Here is a 23335-nt window from a genome sequence, read left to right on the forward strand (position 1 = left end):
GGGTAGGAATATAAGCCTGAGTTAGGAATCACTATGGGTGGTTGGATATCCAACAGGTATTCCCCACAATAGGAAGACTAGCCTTTGACCCTGGGACTATCTTCATTATAAAACTAAACTAAAGAGGAATAGTTCCTTTTCAGTGTTATCTTACAATGAGGATAGGAGACGGGAACAAGCTTTGACCACACAGAAAAAGGCAACGTGGCTGACTGTACCAGCTAGAGAGGCAGCAGTTTTTATCTCTATTGAAGAAGTCTAGTAATTTTAGATTAGCTGAAATTAAGTAACAATATTAACCTCCAAGAACTGTTGTGTCCCCTGGCTGAAATTATCTTTCAGGGAAGTGCAAGAAAAAAAAAAAATACAAGGAGCGCCAAAGGCTGCTCTGTGATATGTTTGTCCTCTCCCACTGCATTTCACCACTAATAACTAACCACCAGCGAGTTAATGTTAGTTAGTTAATAACTAACCACCAGCGAGTTAATGTAGTCTCTTATGATGTAATTAACAAAACAGTTCAGCAGCCGATAGGATTTACACTGTCACAGTATTGTAAATTATTAAGTAAATGATTGCTGCTTAATTTATGTGCAACATATTTTGGTTTCTTTTCTTCATGTTAAACATTAAAATGGTTATAAGAATAATGAATATAGTACAAATCGCTCTATAAATAGGAAAAAAACTAAAATATATTCTATGAATAATTTGTAATGGTTTGTATATTTTAAATCTAAGTGAGGGATCCAAAAACTGTTTCTTCTTATTTATCTATAATTTTTAGAAAGCTATTTAGCTTACTGAAAAATGAATGTTTTAAATTACAGCTATTGTTTGGTTTTAAAAGTTTATTCTACTACACATTCATAGAAGTTATTGATATGTTGATACAAACTCTTAAAAACATCTGCTTTTTTCCAGCTGGTTGGTTTTGTGTATGCCTGTTATGTGATCAGCATTTCCATGGAAGAAGAAGACACCTGTAAGTACCATAATCATTCCCTGGGGTCCCCTCTGGGTAAGACACTGACCCCTAAAAGCGATTACAAGGCTAGGAAATCTTTCATATTTCAGTCAGAAATGACTGAACTCAACAGAGTGAAGTTATAATAGAGGAACCAAAGTCAACCTCACATAAGCTAGTGGGAGAGAGACTCAGAAGGCTGGAGACTGCTGTCAGAGCATGTCAGAGGTTCCAGCATGGGTGTAAGCAACATGCTCAGCAGATAGTTAGTGGTTATTCTATTCATCACCAGTTGAGAGCATGCTGGTGGTAAAACTTTGAAATTTAACTAACAGCAATAATAGTAATACAATGTGATATATGTGAGACATCCATATGTGTAGAACTAAACAACAAAATTACATGAATGATACCACAAAATTAGAGTTTTTCATGTGAAACTCTTTTGAAAAAAAATTGAAGAGAATAAAAATGACTTGTGGGATGTTCACAAACTAAGTAATGATTTAGCATCAAATAAAAGGCATATCATGCCTTGAGGTTCTGTTTTAGAGGCATATCTGCACAGGTCAACAAATGCCACTTATTGAGCACCTGAAAGTTTATAAGGCACTTTTTACACAATTCTCTGGTGTGATCATGTCAGACATTGACCAGTTTTTACAGTTGAATTACTTTAGAAAATCACATCTACCCAATTTCCACTGTTGTTCATACTGCTTAAAATTGAGCTTTTAAGAAAATGGGGTGGTATAGCTAACCTTTTCAATAGCCTTTCTAGAATACAGTTCCCAGGGCAGTGGTGCCCACCAAACACATGCAGAAGTGGTGCCTAAACCAAAATCCATGGCAATGTGGTCTCTTCTCAGTTAGCACAACAAATGATAGACAGTTCTAGACCTTGAGACTAATAGTGTCAGTTGGTAAAATAGGTAAACGCTGGCAGCATGTTTAGTTGTCTACTTGGGATATTTTGCTTTTAGTGTTAAATGGGAAAGAATTCCTGGCAATTTTTAAAGTGCAGTTAATGTAACAACCTGTCTTACTTGGAGAGGAGCTTCCAGTATGATAGCTTCAAAAGCTCATTGGTTGTGAAAACTGACAAATCTAAACACAGATCAACATTGTGATTCAAGCCCATGCCACAAAAGAGAGAGAGAGAGAGAGAGAGAGAGAGAGAGAGAGAGAGAGCGAGCGAGAGAGGAAGAGAAGAGAAGAGAAGAGAAGAGAAGAGAAGAGAAGAGAAGAGAAGAGAAGAGAAGAGAAGAGAAGAGAAGAGAAGAGAAGAGAAGAGAAGAGAAGAGAAGAGAAGAGAAGAGAAGAGAATTCACAATCCACATGGCCAGGAACGATTGATTGAATATGACTATCAACTGAACTGAGATTGTAAAGAAGCTGAGATTTAGACTAAATAACTACTTCAAATGCTGTCCTGGATTTTGATTACTTGCTCTCACATTACCCACAAAAAGGGGCTTTTTTCTTTCTCCTCACTGAACTGTTCAGAGGCTCTCAGAAGATGCCAGTAGTCTGCCCTGCCTCGCTGAGGAGAAAAGGCATTCTAATCATTAATCTTTTGTCTAACACAATAAATATAGAAAATCATTTCCTCAAGGCTTATGATTTTTGAGTGAAATTGGAAATACTCAATGGCATGCAAAATAAAAGTCTCACCTACACTGGATAGAGATTGTTTTTTCAAACTCTATCAAACTCCCTTGAGAGCAGTAGTTCTTAACCTGTCAGTTGCAACCACTTTGGAAGTGAACAACTCTTTCACAGGTGTTGCAAATCCAATATTTTTAAAGATGTATAACAGTAGCAAAGTAGTTATGAAGTAGCCATGAAATCATTTTATGTTTGAGAGTCACCACAACATGAGGAACCGTAGTAAAGACTCACAGCATTAGGAAGGTTGAGAACTACTACTTTAGAGTAATAATGTCCGAGAGGAACTGTATTGCTACTGTCAGATACTGTAGTTCTATTGACTTTGATATTAGTAATCAAGTGAATATTCTCTATAGAAATCTCTGAATCAGCTACCATGATGCCATCAAACTCAGACTGAAACAGCTGTTCACAGCCTAGTCTATTAATGGTTTAATACTAGTGTTTTTTATTAGGGTTATACATAAAGTTACTCAGCAACATCTGGATGTCGTTGTGTTGCTCTAAATTCTAATAATACCAAGAGTCAAAAAGAGCCAAGGATACGCAAAACAAAGCCTTTATTCCCAACATAACATGATCATCTGCCGGAAGAAGGATGACACTGAAAAAGAAATTGCAAGCCTTAGAGACTGGAAGTCCTCACGACAGCTTTTCTGTTTTTACTACAAAAAAAAAAAAAAAAAAGTCAAAAGAATAGGTGAAATTAAATTGTACCAGAGTTTTCAGCAGCAGATGGGAGTAAAAAGCAATGTCTACGGCCAATTTTTATGATCTCATAGACTATCATAACCACTGCCAACACTTTGTAGAATTCTAGGCACAGTGTGCAATGTTCTTTGGACATGGCTTTTCCAGCCCACAGCCAAAGGGAACCACACTTTCTTTGAGTTGTTTTTCAAAATGTAAAGACTAAATAAATGAAAAAACTGCTAATTTTACAATGTATTTAAGTATATATTCATCTAGAACGCTCATTCTGAAAGGTAACTTCAAAACTAACCTAATGCCACCGCCTATTAGTCAATATTCTGTCATTTATCTTGATTCCTATTTGAACTAAGAAAATCTCCACATTATTCAAAATAGAATAAAGCCTGTTCTTGGACTGAAAGATGCCAAGAAGAAGAATTAGTAGCAGCTCCACATTCACTCCTCTGCACTGTTCATATAGTCTGTGAAGCTGATATTTCAGGTAGACATTACAAAAGGGTAACAAATGTTTAGGGAAACATTCATTTCCAACTACTCACCTTCCAAGTTACCTCTCTGCCTCTTTACTCATTGTTTCACATAAAGATTGTAAGCATAGGTCAAAGACAAAGAGATAAAAGCTGGCAGAGCAATAGGTGGGATCTGTGTGAGACCTGCCATCATAAAACCCAGCTGCAATCTCCTTGGTGAGTTCTCCGCCAAAGTGAACTGCCAATTTGTTACTTTCTTATCAGACATAACAAACATGTAGAGGTAAGGCAAACTATCTTGAAAAGTAGTCATTAGTGTAGAAAAGAATTGCCAGGAATTTCTGGGGCATCTATTCTAGTCTTGCTTCTCATCTTGGCTTCCAAATTGTACTGGCATATTGATTTGGGCAACTGCCATATCAGGGACCTGTGGATAGCAACTTCAATCATCCCAACTAAGGGAAGGTCGGGCAGCTTAAGGGCCTGATTTTCAGTACAAAGACAGAGAGAGAGGAAACTAGTTCCTGGATATGTCATCACACACACACACACATTAGATGGGAGGGGGGATAGGTTGATTGATTGATTGATTGATTGATTGATAGATAATTACTATCATAGGCATCCAAACAGACTAAACCAGACTCACCAAAGGGGAAAGAGGAACATTTCATTGAATCCATTTCCAAAGTAAAGGCTAAAATTACTATGAAACGGGGCCTCAGCTGCTCTCCAAAGCAGTCAGACTTCTGTAGCTCTTCTGAGCAGGGACTGTCTTGTTTGTACTCTGCTTCCTTCATGCATTTCCAGCCTAAAATCACTATTCTTTTGCCTGTTCACACCTTGAAGAAGGCTTCTTCCCTGTCTACTAGCAGGTTTCTTTCCATAGGAGTTTAATTGCCTCTTCCCCAATTTGGCCAACTTCTCCCTCTTCCAGGCTATCTTAATGGCCCTGTGATATATTGTCCAATGCTTTCCTGGCACATTATGTGTTTCCTTTGGAGACAATTAACACAACTGTAATTTTCTAAGGTCATGGTACTTACCATGGAAACCTCATTTCCTAACACAGTTGGCATTCTATACAATATACAATTTTGTGACTTTTTCTGGGAAAATGTGCATTAGCTCCAGATGCAGTATCGAAGGCAGAATAAGGAAGTGACTCTACTCACATCTGGTGTAATGAAACAGTGAGTGTACTGGACTTCTTTGAGGTGTACAGGTGAGGAGTTACTTACAGGATCATGGTGACTCAAAGAGAGCTGTATAGCTGACAAGCCCACCACAGCATAGGTGAAAGTTGCGTCCCTTCCCTAGAGCTTACACTTGGCAGCAGTGCTGAGATACATAAGACATTATTAAGTTGATGGTGCAAGAAAAAGAATCTGCTGTCCAAATGGCATAAAATGGAAGTCGGGGAACTTGCAGCTCAGATGTGATCATGAAAGAGAAGGACCACACATGACAAACTTTCCACATGATGTGGCACCTGGAATTCATGACACGAAGAAATTCAGTGTAAGGTTATTCGTGGTAAATTTTAATAAGAGCAAGGACAGCATTCTGCCCTTTTCCTGTATTTTTATTTTGTATTTTAATTCAGTAACCTTAATCCCAACCCCCATCTCACCCTTGATGAGTAACCCACTAATCCAGCTTTAGCAGCCTCACTAATGGTATGAGGAGGGTCCTGCAGTTGTCAGGGCAGGGAAGTGAGCCTTGATGAGATACAAATGAAAATCCAGTACAGAGTGGCATTGTCAACCTGGGTCAGTTTTCTGGGAGGCTAATGCCAGGCAGTTCATCATATTTAACACACGTTACAATTTGGGAAAGGTTTCCAGGCAACAGTCAGTGCAATCAGTCCAGTTCCAGATACACAATAAAGCTTAAGGCATGACTACATAGGAACTCCTTTACAGTGTACAAGTGGGAGCTGGAGAGACGGCTCAGCAGTTAAGAGCAATGACTGCTGTTCCAAATTCCCAGAAACCACATGGTGACTCACAGCCATCTGTAATGAGACCCAGTGCCCTCTTCTGGTGTGTTTGTAGACAGCTACAGTGTACTCATAAAAGTAAAATAAATAAATCTTTAAAAAACAAAACTAAAGAAAACAAAACAAAAAAATAAAATAAAAACAAAGTCCAAGTGAGCATGAGGATGAGTTCTGTAGCTAAAAGGCCTACAATCTAATGTGGTCTCTGACTGAGAGCGTAGAGGTCAGCAGGCCACAAAGTACATATGACATCTCCCCTAAGGATGGGTAATGGCCTAGGGAGGGAAGAGTCTGGGATATTTATTCTAGGAATCTGGTTGAGATATGCTTCGATAAGGTATGTGGCATCTACCTCCACAGATAGCAAAAAGTTCACCTGGTTGTCAACAAAATCCACTCTCAGTTTTCTGGATGGAATACAGGTATTTGATTTTTATCTCCTCCTCTGAGAGGACATCCCTAAGTGATTAACATTCCTGATTCCCTTAGTGCTTCTCTGTGAGTTCAAGGACCTCTGTGCCCCCCAGCAATAGTATACTGTGTCTTCCTTTCTCTGTTTTGGCCTTTAGCTCGGTAGCGTTGCTGACAGTAGTACCATAATGAAGTTTCACAGTGTTCCTTGAGAGACAGCCACCTGCCACACCAACCTTTCACCAACTTTTAGTCAGAATCTTCTCCACATCTCATATAAACTTCTGAGTTATCTGTATTTTAGAGAACCCTACATTTCAGAGATATTGGCATTCCCAACCCCTGCTTAAGGACGACTGACTGAATCTCAAAGCGATAGTGTGAGTCACAGTTCCTTCTCTTCTTTCCAGTGCCTTTATCAGGAATTTCACAGAGGGCTGGAGAGATGGCTCCCTGAGTTAAAATGCTTGCCTGGCAAGAATAAAGGTCTCAGTTCAGATCGCACCACCCATGTAAAATGCCAGGTAAAACTGAGAAAGGTTACATGTATACCTATAGCTCCAATACTGGGTAGGAGGGTGCATTTAGACAGTAGGATCATTGAACTTGCTGGCTCCAGTCTAGTTTCACATTCAATGAGAACCCCTTTCTCAAGGGAATAATTTAGAAGGCAATAGAGCATGACGCACAACATCTTCCTCTGGCCTCCACACCTGGGTGCACAGGTATACACACCTGCATACACACCTGTGCATCTATGATACCTACACGAAGACCACCATTGAAATATTGTCACAATGGGACTTTAAAGCCAGTCCTCCCATCCCTCAAACTCCTGCGCTTGATCTCCACTCAGAACCATCTGTCTTCCTATAACTACAACCTCCTTGACATAGAAAAGGAAGATTGATTCCATACTGTGGGTCTTGTGGCCTTTATCTCGATGTCTCCAACACATAAAGATTAGTTGCTCCTTTAACTATTTTGTCCTCTCCTCCTTCAGCTACTGTTTCCTCCCCTTCTCCTTCATCAGTTAAGTAGGCACACACATTTTTTTTAAATGAATAAAAGAATGCCTGCAGCCTCCCAACCCGGCATGCAGTGAATGTGCTTCCTGTCTTCCATGCCTCTTCATTGCGTCTCACAGACTGGCAGCTCCCAGTTTTCAACTTCTCATTCAGGACAAGTCAATTGCCATCAGGTGTTGGTCATTGTTAGCTCCTGGAAGTTTGGCCTTTCTGGATTTCTAGGTAATCCTGTTCCCTGAGTTTTGGCACAATAAATCCTTTCTTTTTCCAAAGTGCATATTTCACAATTTAAATACTGTTTTTTAAATCTCCATACCAACGTTTAAAAATTATTATGGGAATGCTGCATAAAGAACTTGAAACCTTAGCTCTGGGTACATTTGAAATGATAACTTATCTTTGTCTTTATAATGATACCAGCTTTTTCTCTCTTCAGACTTAGCATGATGGTTCATACTCTTGTATGATGCTGTACTCATGTATGTTAAAAATTGGGCAATAAAATAAAATATTTTAAATACAAAGTAGTAAAGGAGATATTTGGGTCTTTTAGATAACTAAATGGCACATCATAGTTCTAAAACTATATTGTTTCAAGCTAAATTATTTAAGATTTTATAAAGATCTGATTTTATAATCCCTTTGAAGAAATGCCATGTAAGTAACTAGCTGTAAAGGCATATATGTAACATTAGTGTTGTATAAACTTATGTCCTTTTAGTAAACCACAAACAATAATAATGTAGTGTTATTTCTGGGAACAATTTTTGAACCTGGAACTGAAATGAGGTAATCACAAGATTTAGACAGCAACTTAGAAGCCTGTGTATAGCACAAAATGGGTAAATTATAATATGTAGCACAACTGACTAGCTTCTGTTTTGTCCAAATTTCCCACTTTGAAACACACACACACACACACCTTTCTCCCTCCCCTCTTCTCATCTTCTTTGTTCATTTGCTCGTCACAAGAACAGAAAGTCTCCATTAGAGTTAATGACCATTTCTCAAGGACATCTTTCTTTCCACAGTTCAGTCAGCAGCAAACTTGTAGTGATTCATGAAATGCCATCGTTAGATATTTAATGGCTGTACAAGCAGTAGCAGAGGCTTCCTAGCTAGCCACTAAAGCCATCTGTTTTCCAGTGCAGTTACATTGCATGCTGCCGCTCCATAGAGTTGGGTTATTGGCTTCTACAAGATAGATTCCAAACCTGGATCCTAAATAACCTGTACCTGCTTCTTTACAAGGTCTCTTCCTCCAACTGTGGGACATGAACAGGCATGGAAGCTTTGGAAAGCATATCTAAAATGGAGGTGCCACATAATACACAGTGGCACATACTACACAGTGCCCAAGTGCCCTGGGTCTTACAAGAAAGCTGATGATGGAATTTAAAACTAGGACATTAAATGCCTCTGTGGCTCAAGGTGCTAAAAAGCATCCAGGAATATCTGCAATGAGGGATCCCTGAGCTAAAACCCTGCACTTCTCCTTCATGACTCAGAGAGCTGTTTGGGGATGAGAGCTTTGAATTAAGATCCATAAGACAGGAATAAAACTACCAGGCAAAGCCAGACTAGAGACTTCCCTAGAGGAAGAAACAGGAAACACACAAGAAATCACTTCCTGAAGGACAATTCCTTGAGTCAAACCAAGTGTGGCTCCAGGAACGCGCTACACAAACTCCTCCAACAACGGGTCTAAGGTGGTGACCTGGGTTTTCCTGTCCTGATGACTCACAAAAGGGTAGACTATCTCCTCATTGTATCTCCTGCTCATGTGCTGAGCAGGAGGACGATGGAAAAATGATCAAAGCTCCCATTTGATTTCAATTCTGTTTGATCTATTTAAATCCAGGGTCTGGATTCATTTGCATAATCTGTTTTATTTACAACTTAGAAATCTCCTAGCCTTTAGCCTGTTCTGAATTCATTAGAGTTATGGCTGTTGTGGAATTTTTCACAGAATCCTTCTAATAAAACTGCATGTTTGTTGTTTTAAAGCTGCCCCAGCAGATAAATCTAATAAAGTAAACTTATACAAAAATTAGATTTCAAGTTTTTAAAAAATATCCCATGCATTTAATGAAATTTTAATGTCTTTCAACCTAAAATTGCAATTGAAAAACAAACCAATTTAAAACTTGAATTGGCCTTACAGGAGAGTCTGTCTTTTCTACCACAATCTATAAGATTATATTAAGAATCACAAATATTTTACACACCAAATTGGTATAAATTCTAGGTAACAGTCAATAGGAGGTTATTAATACTGTACAGTACAGTAGCTTTACTTTCTCCCTTTCCCTTAGTAGACATGCACAATTTCTATCTAATGTAAACTGGTATTTCTTCATGATCAGGATCTTTCTGGTGGAAACAGGGCATTAATTTCAAATTAATATCTTCCTAAGAATAGATTTAAATAATTGATATGTATTCTGTATTGTGTATGCATTGCAGCTATATGTTTACGTATATGTACATACAAGAGGGATTCTCATTCCACAGTCTACAACTATGATTAACAGTTAATTTGAGTAGACAAACATGTTTTCTCTATTCAATTTCTGTGGGGTGCATTTTAGGCTTGCCATCAGTTTAAAACACTTCACTATCTGCTGGCCTAGCTTGACAGCACTTGGTTGGCATTCGGTTTGTTTCTATTAACCATACCACCTGGTGGCACTCTACACTGCTTCCATTTCCCAGGTAGGATGCCAACTGTTGTAGACATTTTAGTGATTAGTTAAGCTGAATTTCAGTCATCCTTTTTTCTTGTTCTGAGCTTATCCATCTACCCAGGTGTGGAAGTACTTACTGTCCTGGCCCAAAATAGTTTTTGGTTTTCAATGCCTATACTAGCTCAGATAGCAATCCCTTGTGGATTTACTATTGATCTACTCATTTGAGAAGCAGTCATTGAGGGGCTTCTGTGTGGTAAGCCACTCCAGACAGAGATGAATTGAAGAACGTAGCCATGTCCCAGGGGATCTTAGATTCTAACAGATGAGCCAGGCTTATGCATATACAGAACTGTGAAGAGGAATGATATTATGGCAAGTGAATCAAGTAGGCCAAAAAACAGAGGCTGTAGTGTACCTGAATCAAGCCCAGATGTTCAGAGCATGTGTCTTGTCCATATGTATGGAATATCACATTGTAAGGAAAAGAACAAAACAAATACGTTTTTAAATAATAGAAAAAAATATCTATTAAGCTAAAATTCTCCAAAGGAATTTTGGGCAAAAAGAAAGAAATCACATATGACCTTGAAGTCTTTTTTGCACCAGCAGTGCCAAAAATGTTTTATATTTGGCACTCAGAGACATAATGGCAACACATATACAGGCACATAGCAAATAAACTACCCTTCCCTTAGTAAGAAAAAAGTGTCCAAAGGGCTGGTTGCTATCTATTCCAAATATCACTTCCCTCAAAATCATCACACATGCACACTAGTGCATTCACAAACATGTCTATACACATATAGAGATACATACCTATACACATGAGTATGCATATAAACACATATACATGCATATATTCATGCACATAGTTATGCACACATATACACTTGTAACATATACACCAATACTCATGTATCTACTCACAGAGACACTTCAGAGAGTAAGGCCGTCAACCTTCTGTCAGTTCTGCATCCTCTCAGGCCATGCCATTTGGGGTGTTCTACTGGATGGTGTGGAGTGGTGAATAGATTTAATCTTGGGAATGATAGGTTCTGATCAATTTTCTTTGGAAAGTAATTCACAGAGAAAAGGACTTATGAGAGAAATCTCAGTAAAGAAATAACACTTTTGATGGAGATTGTCCTCAGAAACAGAGAACAAAAACTGATGATGCAGTTATAAAACAAAAAGGAGGAAGAGGAGGAGATGAAGAAGAAAGGAGGATGGGAGGAGGAAAAAAATATTGTTTCCAAGGAGAAATGCCTAAAATTGCAGGAGCAGACAGTAAAAAGGAGTTATAGTGAGACTTCAAATCTAACAAGTATTTGTCACTTGATTTATAGAGCAAAGTAAAACATCGGCTAGTCATAAGCAAAAATGATAAAAAATGGATGGAGTAAAACTGAGTAACTGTAAGAAAATACCTTACATGGGTCAGGAATTCACTTAAGAGTTGTTGAGACAAATTCTGGGGCTGTTTGTGCCCTCATACCTTTTGGAACATTTTTTTTTCCAGCCATTCTCTTCTGCTTCATTGACCTCAAAGAGTTTCTAGAATTTATTATCTCGTTATTTAAGTATTACACACTCTTAGGAAATTCTAAAGTGGAAAGAAACTGTCACCGAAGATTACAAGAAACACTTTGCTCCAGGAATCTGAAATCACAAAGGGAACAAAAGCCAAAAGCACAGCCAATAAAAACTCAGGGTAGCACAAAAACACAGGGAGCAGAGAGGGGATGGAACTATCCGGTGGGCTAAGGGCATTTCTACCATTGTGAAACCGAATGCAACTACGTAGCTTTCAGAACCGAGAGAGTTCAGGAAGAATTGAGTAGCTATTAAAATGAAAGTCACAGAAGAGAAGGAAAAAACTAAACAAAAGGAATGATGCTTGCTTGTGGTCCCAGCAGCTGGGAGCTAGAGGAAGGTCACCTCCACAATGACATCCTCATCTGCATAGTTGAACCTAGGGTACATAAGCTTTGTCAGGGAGAAAATTTAAAAGAAACAGAAAAGAAAAGGGGAATCGCTGGTCTTTTCTAAATGCTAGGAAGTAAACAGTGCACATGGTGGGTTGATGTAAAGGTGTCTTAAGCATCTCATACGAATGAGAGAGCTCTTTCAAAACAAAGCCAAGTGTAAAAGAAGAAAATAGTAGATACCATCATCAAAGTACCTTAGAAGGAGACTGAGCAGCGTTCTGGATGTATGAATCAAAGACAGCATGCTAATCCTTCATGGTCTAGGTGAGCCTTCCGCAATAATATATACCCCAGCATCTAAAAGAACAACACTGGAAATATTAAGAATAAAAATCGCTGTGTGTGTTTATCACACAAAAAAGGACATATTCGTCCGCAAAACATCTATGGAGTGACTTAAAATATGAAGAAATGAGAAATCTTGCCCCCTCGAAGTCCATGCTACTGGAAAAAAAATAAAGAACAGGGACAAATGTCAATGCCAATCAGAACGTAAAGGAAAGATGAATGACACCATCTCATGGGCATTCGGACAGGTTCTACACTCCCTCCCTCTCCCCAGCAGCAGTATACAGAGAGCCTAAACAGATAGATACCATAAGTGACTTGAGGCCACAAATTCTTCTTCAAATGAGGTATTTTTTTTTCATGAGCAGAGTTTACAAGGGGAAGTGTACCTTTCTAAAATAAAGCCATTCATAGAAGATAGACCCTCTAGGCATCAAACTATGACTGACTGATAATTTTCTACCCTACAAATCAGCTAACCTTTTCAACTGTGAGAAAACAGATCTCAAGTGCAATGCAGGTTCTATAGGTCGCAGCACTCTCCATGGGAACAAGAATGCATTGTTGGAATTTTTACAAATTCTCATATAACTCTAAACTAAACAAGATTTCTGAAATATGCGAATTCAATAGTAGGAGAAAAATGTGTTATCAAAAGAAGTTCATTGATAGCCACTGTAGCCGTATTGGGAGACAGGGGTTTGAGACTGTGTCTCAAAAGGGGTAAACATCTTAATTTTATGGAGAAGTGTATAAAAATTCCTCAGAACTGTTTGCTTCCGTTCAAAAATGGAATTTTTAAAAATTAAGACATCAGCTGGGCGTGGTGGCACACGCCTTTAATCCCAGCACTCGGGAGGCAGAGGCAGGCGGATTTCTGAGTTCGAGGCCAGCCTGGTCTACAAAGTGAGTTCCAGGACAACCAGGGCTACACAGAGAAACCCTGTCTCAAAAAATAAAAAAACAAACAAACAAACAAACAAACAAAAAAATCAAAATGTAGCTTTAGAATCTAACCAGATAGAGAAAGTAAGAGAGAGGGAGAGAGATCATAAGGCATGTACCTGAAATATCATCATGTGATCTAAAGGTTTAGAGTTGTTGTTGTCATTTTTACTTTTCCTGTTGGTTGTATATAAACTTCCTAGGAAGTTAATCAGTGAATCAAGAATGACCCTAATTATGATTTAGACCTTAAAGGTCTCTCCAAAGTGAAGTGTCTCTATACTTGTCTCTGATGAGAGTGTTAGGAAAAGATGAGAGCGGGGAGGATACTCGAGTAATGGGGGTGTAAATGTGATGAAAATACATCGTGAATATATGAACCCTGGTGTTTTACAGTTCATATCTACAATAAAACAGCCTTCATTGTTAAAGAAAAAAAGGAGGGGCAAATGTCTTGGTCCAGAAGATGGCTAGATACAGAGACCACATCTTCGACTTTCTGCCACCTGTAACATCTTCTCTTGCACATGTTCTTATGGCCTCTCGTCTTACACAGGAGTTATGAAGCAATACAAAAGCCCTTAACAGAAGCCTCCAGATCCACCAACCTAATAAAATTCCTTTCATTCCAAGTGAATAAGCCATCTCAAAAGTTGGTCTTCTACTACCTCAAAAGTTGGTCCTCTCTCTCCCTGCTAAGAGCCACTGGCTAAGACAGAGTGAAGCAGAAATGATTCTTCCTTGCTATTCTGGGCTCCAACTGTCAATCATGAGCATAAACCCTATAGGGCGACCGATCACTTGTTAACTGATAACTCTACAAGCCAGCTGCATAGCGCATAATGCACTAAGAAATTTACTGATATTCTATAGTTCTAAAGCTAGAAAATTGCAAAGTTGGGGTGTAAAACAAGGCCTGCATGATATGTAAAGCCAAACCATGATAGATGTCTGAGTTTTCCCTGTATTTGTAACTTGTATTTCTTAAAATCAAAAGAAATTTGAATAAAATACACTAAAATGCCTCTAATAATAGAAACATAAAAATCTGTTCCTTTATATTAAATTTTTTTCTGGGCACTATAAGTATGTTATAATTTATAAATATATCCTCAAAGATAGCAAAGAGAACTTATCAACTTTTAAATATGCCTAGTTAAATCCAAGTAGGTCTTTTATTAAAATTCAGAGATACTGCTGCAAAGACCAGGATGGCTAGGAGGCTCTCCAGCTTCCTCAAGAATGCCCAAACAAAGGAAGTGGAGCTGACTGTACCTGTCACAGTTGAGACTCTTACTACAATCAAGCCCTCACTCAGCCCCTACACTAACCGTGTTGCCACGATTAACCAGGCTACATCATACAGCTACCCAGTGCCTGCTCCGTGAGAATATGCCCAAAGTGCCCAGGCTAAGGACCCTAAGGCCCAAGTTTTAGCCAATGGCTAAAGAATCTCCGAATACTCCCACAGATGGAAAGGACTTCCTTCTCTATGACCTACAAAAAGAGAGAGCAGGAAACTCAGGCATGAAAAGTGAACTAAGATGCTAATGGCCACATTTTATAAACTAAGACACATGATTAATGTGATGTCTTGATAATAAAAGAAAAGCTTGTTCCTATTTGCCCAATGGCATTTACATATATTGTAAGCTTTTGGTTCAGAGGAATTTTGAAAATACAAAGAGATTCAGAGACAGTGAAAAACTCTACCCCCCCCCCAGAGGAGGATGCATATATCAGCATCAGCAGAAGTTTCCCCATGAGGAATGAGAGGGGTCACGGCCTGTATGGCCTCTGAGAAGCATCAAGAAATTGTCACATCTGAAGGGAACTTGTCCTACAACCCTAAAGGAAGGGCTTTCCATTCTCAAATGGCTTACAATGCATTATTGTATCCAAGAAACTATTGCTTTCACTACCAAGTATTTTGTACATATTCTGTGCTGCACACAAAGGGCAATGCCCAGCATCTGCCTTATATTCTTCAATCCCGTGTAAAAGAAATTTGCAATGGCTGAGCAAAGATGACTGACTCAGTAACATGAACGAAAGCTTCATTCATGACCTAAAGTGTCCTTGGGATGAGTATGGAAGTTACAATTGGTTCTGAAAACAAACCTGAATGTTCACAATGGCATAAGGCTCTGTAGACAAGTGCTGTCATTCATTCAGTTGGATGAGAACCTTGTCAGGGATTCAGAGGGCTACAGCGAGTAACCGCAAAGATATTCAATTACAAGCAACATTAGTTCTTCCAGGAAGATGCTTAGCTGTGCAATTGAAAATTGGCACCAGAAGTGAATTTGAAGGACTGAAACAGGGGCCATTCCTGGTCCTGCGCTCTCCATGTGAGGCCTGATAGCAATGCCTCGGTTTCGAGAACAGAGGAGACAGCAGTGCTCAACTTTTCTGGATAGTGGCTGCCAACTCCCAATTGTGCTAATTGATTTCTAAAATGCACATCATACTTGTGGGATGTAATAACTAGAGTCTACAGAATTCACCCTCGACACCCTGAAGGTTCCTGGCAAGCTGTGGCTGGATACTGCCTTCTACTGCTGCCTGCATCTCTGCCACACTCACTCTTACAGAGTTTGCTGCTGTAACTACAGATTTCACAGGATGTCACCATTACAACTTCCAGAGTCCCTTCAGCTATCAATTTCAATTTTACTAATGGTAAGCCAGTGGAATGGATTAGCAGGTAAAGCACTCATTGCCAAGAATATTGAGCAGAGGTGGAGTCCCAGAATCCACATGGTAGAAGGAAAAAGCAAGTCCGGCATGTTGTCCTCTAACTTCCACGAGTGTACCATGGCACACAAACACACCTACACTCAAAAGTAAATTAAAAATACAACGTTGAGGCTAGAGAGCAGCTCAGCAGCTGAGAGCACTTATTGCTCTCGCAGAGCACCTTAGATCAGTTCATGGTACCTACATAGCATCTCACAAACATCTGAAACTCCAAATTCCTGAAGATTGCACACCTCTTCTGACCTCTGTGGCTCCTGTAGGCACACAATGCACACACAGAGATACACGCATACAGGCACATGCACATACATATAAAACAAATACCAAACTAGAAACAGTCATTTTAAAATTTTTAATTTAAATTTGCTAATTCTACAAAGAAACTTCAGAGAAAGCTATAAATAGATTTATAAAAATAATGTAATTAATATTGAACATTTGTTTTCCTCAAAATACCACTTATGTGATATGTCAACAACAGAGATAATTAAGGAATAGATAAAAATCATAAATTTCTATGGAAAATAATGACTATTTAACATTATATTGTAATCCTAAATATCAATATACAGACCTATTCATTTTATTTTTCTTTGATACATATACATATATACCACCTGTTTCAATTTTGAACATAGTTTTAAAATCAAACTATTTTATTTATTATTTATATATTGTTATAGTTATTTATAAATCTCATTTATTTTTTATATCCTCTTTACTTTTGAAAAGTGCCCTACAAGTAATCAATCATTCAGTTTTAATCAACGCAATGATCTTCCTTCTCCAATTCTTCCCAGAGACCCAAAGAGTTGAGGACAAATAGTTTATTAAATTTCTTATAAAGCTTAGTCCAAACTATCACTTAAATGTCTTACACTCAGAGAAGAAATGTTCTCAAGGTCCCAGGCAAGCTGCCACTCCTCACTTCCCTCCTGAAGGTGGTGTCCTATTAACCTGGGCACATGACAGAAAAATGGTAGCCTGCCTCCTTTACCCACTAGGGGAGTTCTACCCACTAGAGCTGGTCCTAGCCATTTGTTTGCTAGGCACTCACAGGCTCACGTTTATTTGTTGAGCTGGTTAAGATTGGATTGTCCTGGGTTTGCTTCAGCTGCTCCAAGGAAGGGAAAGGATAAACTTAGTCAGCAGTTGCCAGAGTTGGTACAGCTAGCCGAGAATTCAGCAGAACTTCCAGGCTCCTTCATCTATCCTTCAACCAGAGTTCCTGACATGCCTATCTTGAGCTGAAGAGTGATAGTTTGCATATTGTGTATCTTACTGTGTGTGTACATACCTCGTACTCATGTCCCTGAGAGTCCAGTGCCCCTGTGTGCCTACATACCTATGAATAAACCACTGTTACACACCAAACCTCAGTGGTTTTCAACCTTCCTAATGCTCTGATGCTTTAATGCAGTTCCTCATGTTGTGGTGACGCCCAAACCTAAAATTATTTTCATTGCTACTTTATAACTGTAATTTTGCTACTGTTATGAATCGTAGTGTAAATATTTGTGTAAGTATTTGTGTTTTCTGATGGTCTTAGGTGACCCCTATGAAAGGGTCATTTGGCCCTCCAAAGGGGTTGTACTCCAGAGGTTGACACCTGATGATTTAGAGTAATACCTTCAGTGAGAAATAGAATACAAGAGACAAATTAAAGATTTGAGAGTAAAGTAGTGTAAGGCAGAAGGAAATAAATGTGGTTATAAATATGGTTATAAAAATCTCCATGCCTCCAGAGACTGCAGCCCGATCCCCATTGTGTCCGGACCGTGGAAACTTCACAAAAGCTGCAAGATAAATGTTGGTTTCTTAGGAGCAACTTGAGATCAGAGGCATGGAGGCTGATTGACTTCCCAAAAGTGGTTTTAATGATGCAGTGAATATTCATAAGAAAGTAAAAACGTAGATTTTGGCAACCAAAAGAAAAGAATGTATTTTGAGATATAAGGAGACACATTATTTCAAACCTTACACTATTTCAGATGACCATATTTTTATACTAAAATCAATAGCAACTGTGTTTTGTTCCGGCCCTAAAAGCTTGGTTATTTGTGTGCTTTTTAAAACTCTCCCACAATAGTTTTAGGAGCCCTTCATAGTAAATACTCACTTCCTCCCCTTTATAGGAAACTGATATTTTTCTTAGTCTTGTGCATATGTACTCTACTTTAAAATTCATGTGTCATGCGTTTTCATTTACACACTGATCCAACTTGGGCTGCTGTATTTCAGTTGATTTCATAGGTGGACTAGAAGCGCACTCCCACTACCAGGATCATGTTGCATTAAAGCCTGTTAAACCTGTAAGTAGAGGTATGACAGTGTGGAAAATATTAATCTGTCTAACTTGGCCTAAACTAACCAACCATGGGGGATTTTGAACCTTCTACTCACCACTGCTTTAATCTCCACTCATATTAAAAACACCTTCCATGTATAACCCAATGCCATTCTTACTCACTGCAGAAAGGATTTGGTATAGGTGATGTGGCATGCACTTTCTAAAGTGATGTTCTTGTCTAACTTTTCTCATCAGCCGTTGTCTGCATTTGGAAAAATATGATCATTTATTCTACAGAAATTGGAGGCTTGAATGAGTCTCCACACAACAGCAGAGTAAAAGAGGGTGGGGAAGGAGTGAGGATTAGAGTCCAGGCTTCCAGAATCTAGATACCGTGCTCAACATGTCTGAAACTTGCATCATCTGTCAACTGGCTTCATGGGAGAAGAATGAATCATTATGGGAATGAAGTAATCTTCAGGAAGCACAGCTTATATGAGCAGTTGCTTCTAATTTTTATTTACACTCACTGTTGTTTATAATAAAAGAAAACCCTTTGGGAATGAGTTTATTATATTCCTTGAGGACATGTAAAACATCAACATTGAAGTGACCCCATAGAACTCTTCCAGTTTCAGATTTAGGACAGAATCTTGGTCACTGGATAGATAAAATCTTAGCCTATAAGGAAAAAGACTTGGTTACTCCACTCTTAGGAAACTCAAAGTAGAATTAGACATGCATTCAAAACAACAGCTGTCATATGCTAGCTATGTTGCATACAACTCTTATTTAATTATTGTGAAATGTATATTTTTAGTATTTCCATTTTATGAGTAAGGAAACTGAAGATCAACAAAGAATTAGGGAGCTTTCTAATAAGTTGAAGAGCTGGTCTTATTCTTGGGTAATGAGAGGTTATCTAACCTGACTGAATAGACATGTTCATATGGACTTCCTATATGTTCATCCCAACCTTACTTAATTCTATGATAGCAGAGATTATTCTGTGAAGCCATTACTGGTTTGCAACCACACAGCAAAGGCTTCACTGTTACCTTATTGGCACTTTGTTTGCAGCTCAAATCTTCACTGTTCCCCTAGCACCTCTGAGGACTGAGGTCCTGAAGAAGCTGCAAATGGAAAACATCTGTCCTATATGACACCCCAAGACCAGTCATCACCTTATTACATATGCTTTTGAATGATACAAATGAGGTGCTCCAAATGTTGGTATTTGTGGGTTGGGGAACTTGGCTAGGGGCAGGATGTCACTTGCACTGGAAACAAAAGAGAATAAAACAAAGCCCAGTGATGTCTGGAAAAAACCTTCATATATTTGATATAAGATAAGAGGATGATTAATGGACTCTTTAATCTTACCATGAAAAAAAAAACCCTCTACCGAGAAATAGCAGTGTGAAAAATGCTGCTGCATAAGAGGGCATATTATCAAGGGTATTAAGAACTCTAATTGATTAATGCTGATAATAGAAATCTCCTTTCTTGGGGGACATTAAAAATAGATTATTAAATACCTGTGCATCTCTCAAGGTGCATGTGGCATGTCTGAGGGCAAGGGACCTCCTTTTATGTTCTCTGAAGTCCCTTCCTCTCTGGGAATTGAGAGCACATAAAACATCCTCAAGATCACCTACCAGGCTTTGATCAAGACCTCTCAAACCCTCAAAGGGTTTTCTCACTATCCTGGTTCACTTTTGAATAGGCACCACTTCAGTGGAGCATTAGCATAAACTACCAGCTACAAAAAGCTACAGAACAAGGCTCTGCTTTGACACACTATGCTTATTAACACATCATATGAATATGGAGAGCATTTCAGCCGTGAAAGGGATGGGAATCTGAAAAATCAAACTGAGCTTGAATTGAAATCATTGTGCATAGAACTATGTAGGAAATCAGTATCTATTCCTCCCCAGTACGCAAATGTTTCAGCATTGATCTAGTGAACATCTGTCACATGCTTGGTTTCTTTTGCTAAGGCCTGTTACATTAGATTGAAATATACCCAACACACTCATAGCATAATATGTATGTGCGCACGTGTGCGTGCGCGCACACACACACACACACACACACACATCATCATCATCATCATCTTAGAGAAAAAGCCAGTTTTCTGGACTAAATTGATCAAGAAGAGAGTGAATGCTGTGCTGATTTTAAACTTTCATTAAGTCTCTTTCATTTACATGGAGATAAAGCCAGATTTCCTGAGGAAGCCCCTTTATTGAGAGATTCAAAAGAATTTTCAGCATATTCTCAGACACCTGTGCATGAACAGGTGCCTTTCTGTTGAAGAATTGATAAAAGCTAACAGCTATTCATAGGCAGTACCATACAAGTAACTGCACAGGAAGATTCCATATGCCTGTATCAGCATCAACTTGTGTGAATATATATAGCCAAGAGCAGTTTTGGGGATTGATGTAGCCCACATACAAGGCTGGGGTTTTTTATTCTTGTTTTTACAGTAATGATATCAAGCCCCACTTATTAATTATATCAGTTTAATTCAATTTGTAGTCATTAATTGATGAACTGCAAGGATGTGAACCACTCATTGCCCTGGGAACTGGGGATAGAAAGATAAAAAGCAATTGAGCATTGGCCTCTAAAGCTGATCACTGGGGAGGAGAGACCTACATAGAAAACACTAAACATAAAGTAATATCCCCACGATAATGTTTTTTCAGAAAGGAGATGGCTATGCTTCCCTTAGTAGAGAATGTTTTCACTGGGAAATGACACTGAGGGAACATGGTCTTTATAAAAATAAGATGGAGTCCAAGCTTGGTGGCACACACTTCTAATCCCAGCATGAAGAATACAGAAAGGAGGGAATTTCTGTGAATTCAAGTCCAGTCTTGGCTACAGAGTGAGAATGTTTCATAAATAGATGATAGATAGGTAGGTAGGTAGGTAGGTAGGTAGATAGATAGATAGATAGATAGATAGATAGATAGATAGATAGATAGATAGATTCTAGAAAGATAGGTAAATGAGGAAGGCATTCAGTGTCAACCTCTGATGTCCTGAAACAAATGCAGAATGTGCACGACCACACACACACACACACACACACACACACACACACACACACACACACATGAATCTTCATACATAAACAGGAAACACTTTCAGTGTTTGTCTTCTGAGTGGGGTTTACAACTGTGGAAGGAAAGCTGGCGTTAGCTTATGCTGGAGTCCTTCATCTTTCCATGGCTGACAATTTGCAGTTAACATGGCCTTACACTAACTCCCAGGAAGATCTCTACCAGGCCTTCTCTGACTACTGTCCACAAAGGATTTTATCTCTGCTAAAGGCATAGAGCAAGAGCCACTCTGGCCTAAGAGGACCAAGGGTTCTAGAGGCCAGCTGGGCTTTGAAGAAGCATTTACACATTGAGCCAATAAAAATAGCAAGGGGAAAGGACTAGCCAAAGTACATTTACCTTTGAGAAGGAAACTAGTAGGGCATAAAACCATATATGACAGTGAGATGCAATTTCAGAGAACAACATAATGAGTGACTAAATTAAAGTTTGTCAAAATTGTGACTGTGTATTTCCATTCAAAAGACAGCATCTGGATAGCAGGAAAATTAACTTCCATGTAGCAGTAATTCTTCACATAAAAGTAATTAGACCAAGGCAGTTTGTCAAAGAAAGATAGCAGCTGAGTTCCAGGTCTGTAATGTACAGCAGAAGTGAAGCTGGATCAGAATCTGTTAGAAGTCATCCAAGAGGAAGATGCCCCATAGCCATGCTTAGAGAGGTTTGATGAGACATTTATTCTGAACTTGCCTGCCACTTTTTAAAAATCTTCTTCTAAGAATTCTAAAGGAGAACTTGACTTCTCTGTGGTATCTTGACTTGTCTGATTGTCTTTGCTGGAGACTAATTTTTCTTCACAAAAACTGTTATATGTTATATAGCCACTGCTGATTGAGTGGCTCCTATTTCCTCTAAGTACTAAAAGGCAGAGGCAGCTAATCCCCATTTCAAGACTATACTGGCACGTAGGTACCTTCGTTGCCTGATTGTTTTCTGCAATAGTCCAGACCAATGCCAAGAAGAATATGTCTATTTGCTCTTTCCTGAGAATATTACTTTTCTATCAGTAACAATACCATTGTGAATTGTTTCCACACAAGATCATTTTAGATTTTGTGTCTTGATTGAGCTCTAGCTAGTAAGACAGACCACGTGTACAATCACAGTACCTGGGGTGGGGGAGATGGGTAAGAAGGCAGAACAATGAATTTTCACATTATTATTTTAAAAAATGGCTATCACCACTTCAATCAGGAAAACAGGTAGGCTGATGTCAGACCTTCACTTCTCCTTTTGCTCTATCAAATCAAATCCCCAGTCTCATTACCCAGGTCTGTAACAGAATACATTCTACAGATGCCCTTGCACCTTGTCTCTAGTGGATCCCACAGATCTTCCCCTCCTAACCTCTATCCCTCAAATCATTGCTATTTCTCTAAGTCCAATCCCCCAGTCTCATCCCCAACTCTTTAGCAAAACTTCTGCTGTGGCCTCTCCATACTCTTTGTCCTCATTTAAAGATCCTGGTGGAAGACCCTGCTTTTCTCCCTCTTGTGAAGCTCCCTCAATGTCTACAACCATTCCCCATTCCTAAGTCTCAGGTTCCAATACCTACAAATACCTTTTTCTCTAGATCCCCCCATTGCCACACTTATCAGAACCTGAGAGGATTTTCCTGTAGACAACACACAGCCATGACACCTTCCTAAGAACCATAGAGGAAGCAAAAACCAAAGGACAAAAAAATTCACCCACCCAACCAAAAAAAAAAAAAATCAGATATAATCACCTGGAATTACAAGATTTCCAATCCCAGATGCCTAGACACCAGTATCAAAACATAATCAATATCAGTCAGGGCAATATGTCTCCACTAAAGCTGAGCAACCCTAACACAGCAGGTTTTGAATATTCCAACATGACTGAAACACAAGAAAAGGACCTTAAAATCGGCTTTATGAGTATGATAGAGATCCTTAAAGAGTCAATGAATAAATATTTTAAATAAGCTAATGAAAACACAAACAATGGAAA

At 38.8% G+C, this 23335-nt stretch overlaps 1 protein-coding gene across 1 annotated transcript in view; it reads left to right on the forward strand.

The window, feature by feature from the left end:
- Nkain3 (sodium/potassium transporting ATPase interacting 3) overlaps nt 1–23335 on the forward strand; it is a 651800-nt gene that overhangs the window by 617269 nt on the left and 11196 nt on the right. The window contains exon 5 of the mRNA XM_021159668.2: nt 925–985. Coding sequence (XP_021015327.1) covers nt 925–985 — 61 coding nt within the window. The remainder of the gene's footprint in view (nt 1–924; nt 986–23335) is intronic.

The sequence above is a fragment of the Mus caroli genome, unplaced genomic scaffold, assembly GCF_978045245.1.
Source record: "Mus caroli unplaced genomic scaffold, Mus_caroli_1 scaffold_6, whole genome shotgun sequence".
In the NCBI taxonomy this organism is placed as follows: domain Eukaryota; kingdom Metazoa; phylum Chordata; class Mammalia; order Rodentia; family Muridae; genus Mus; species Mus caroli.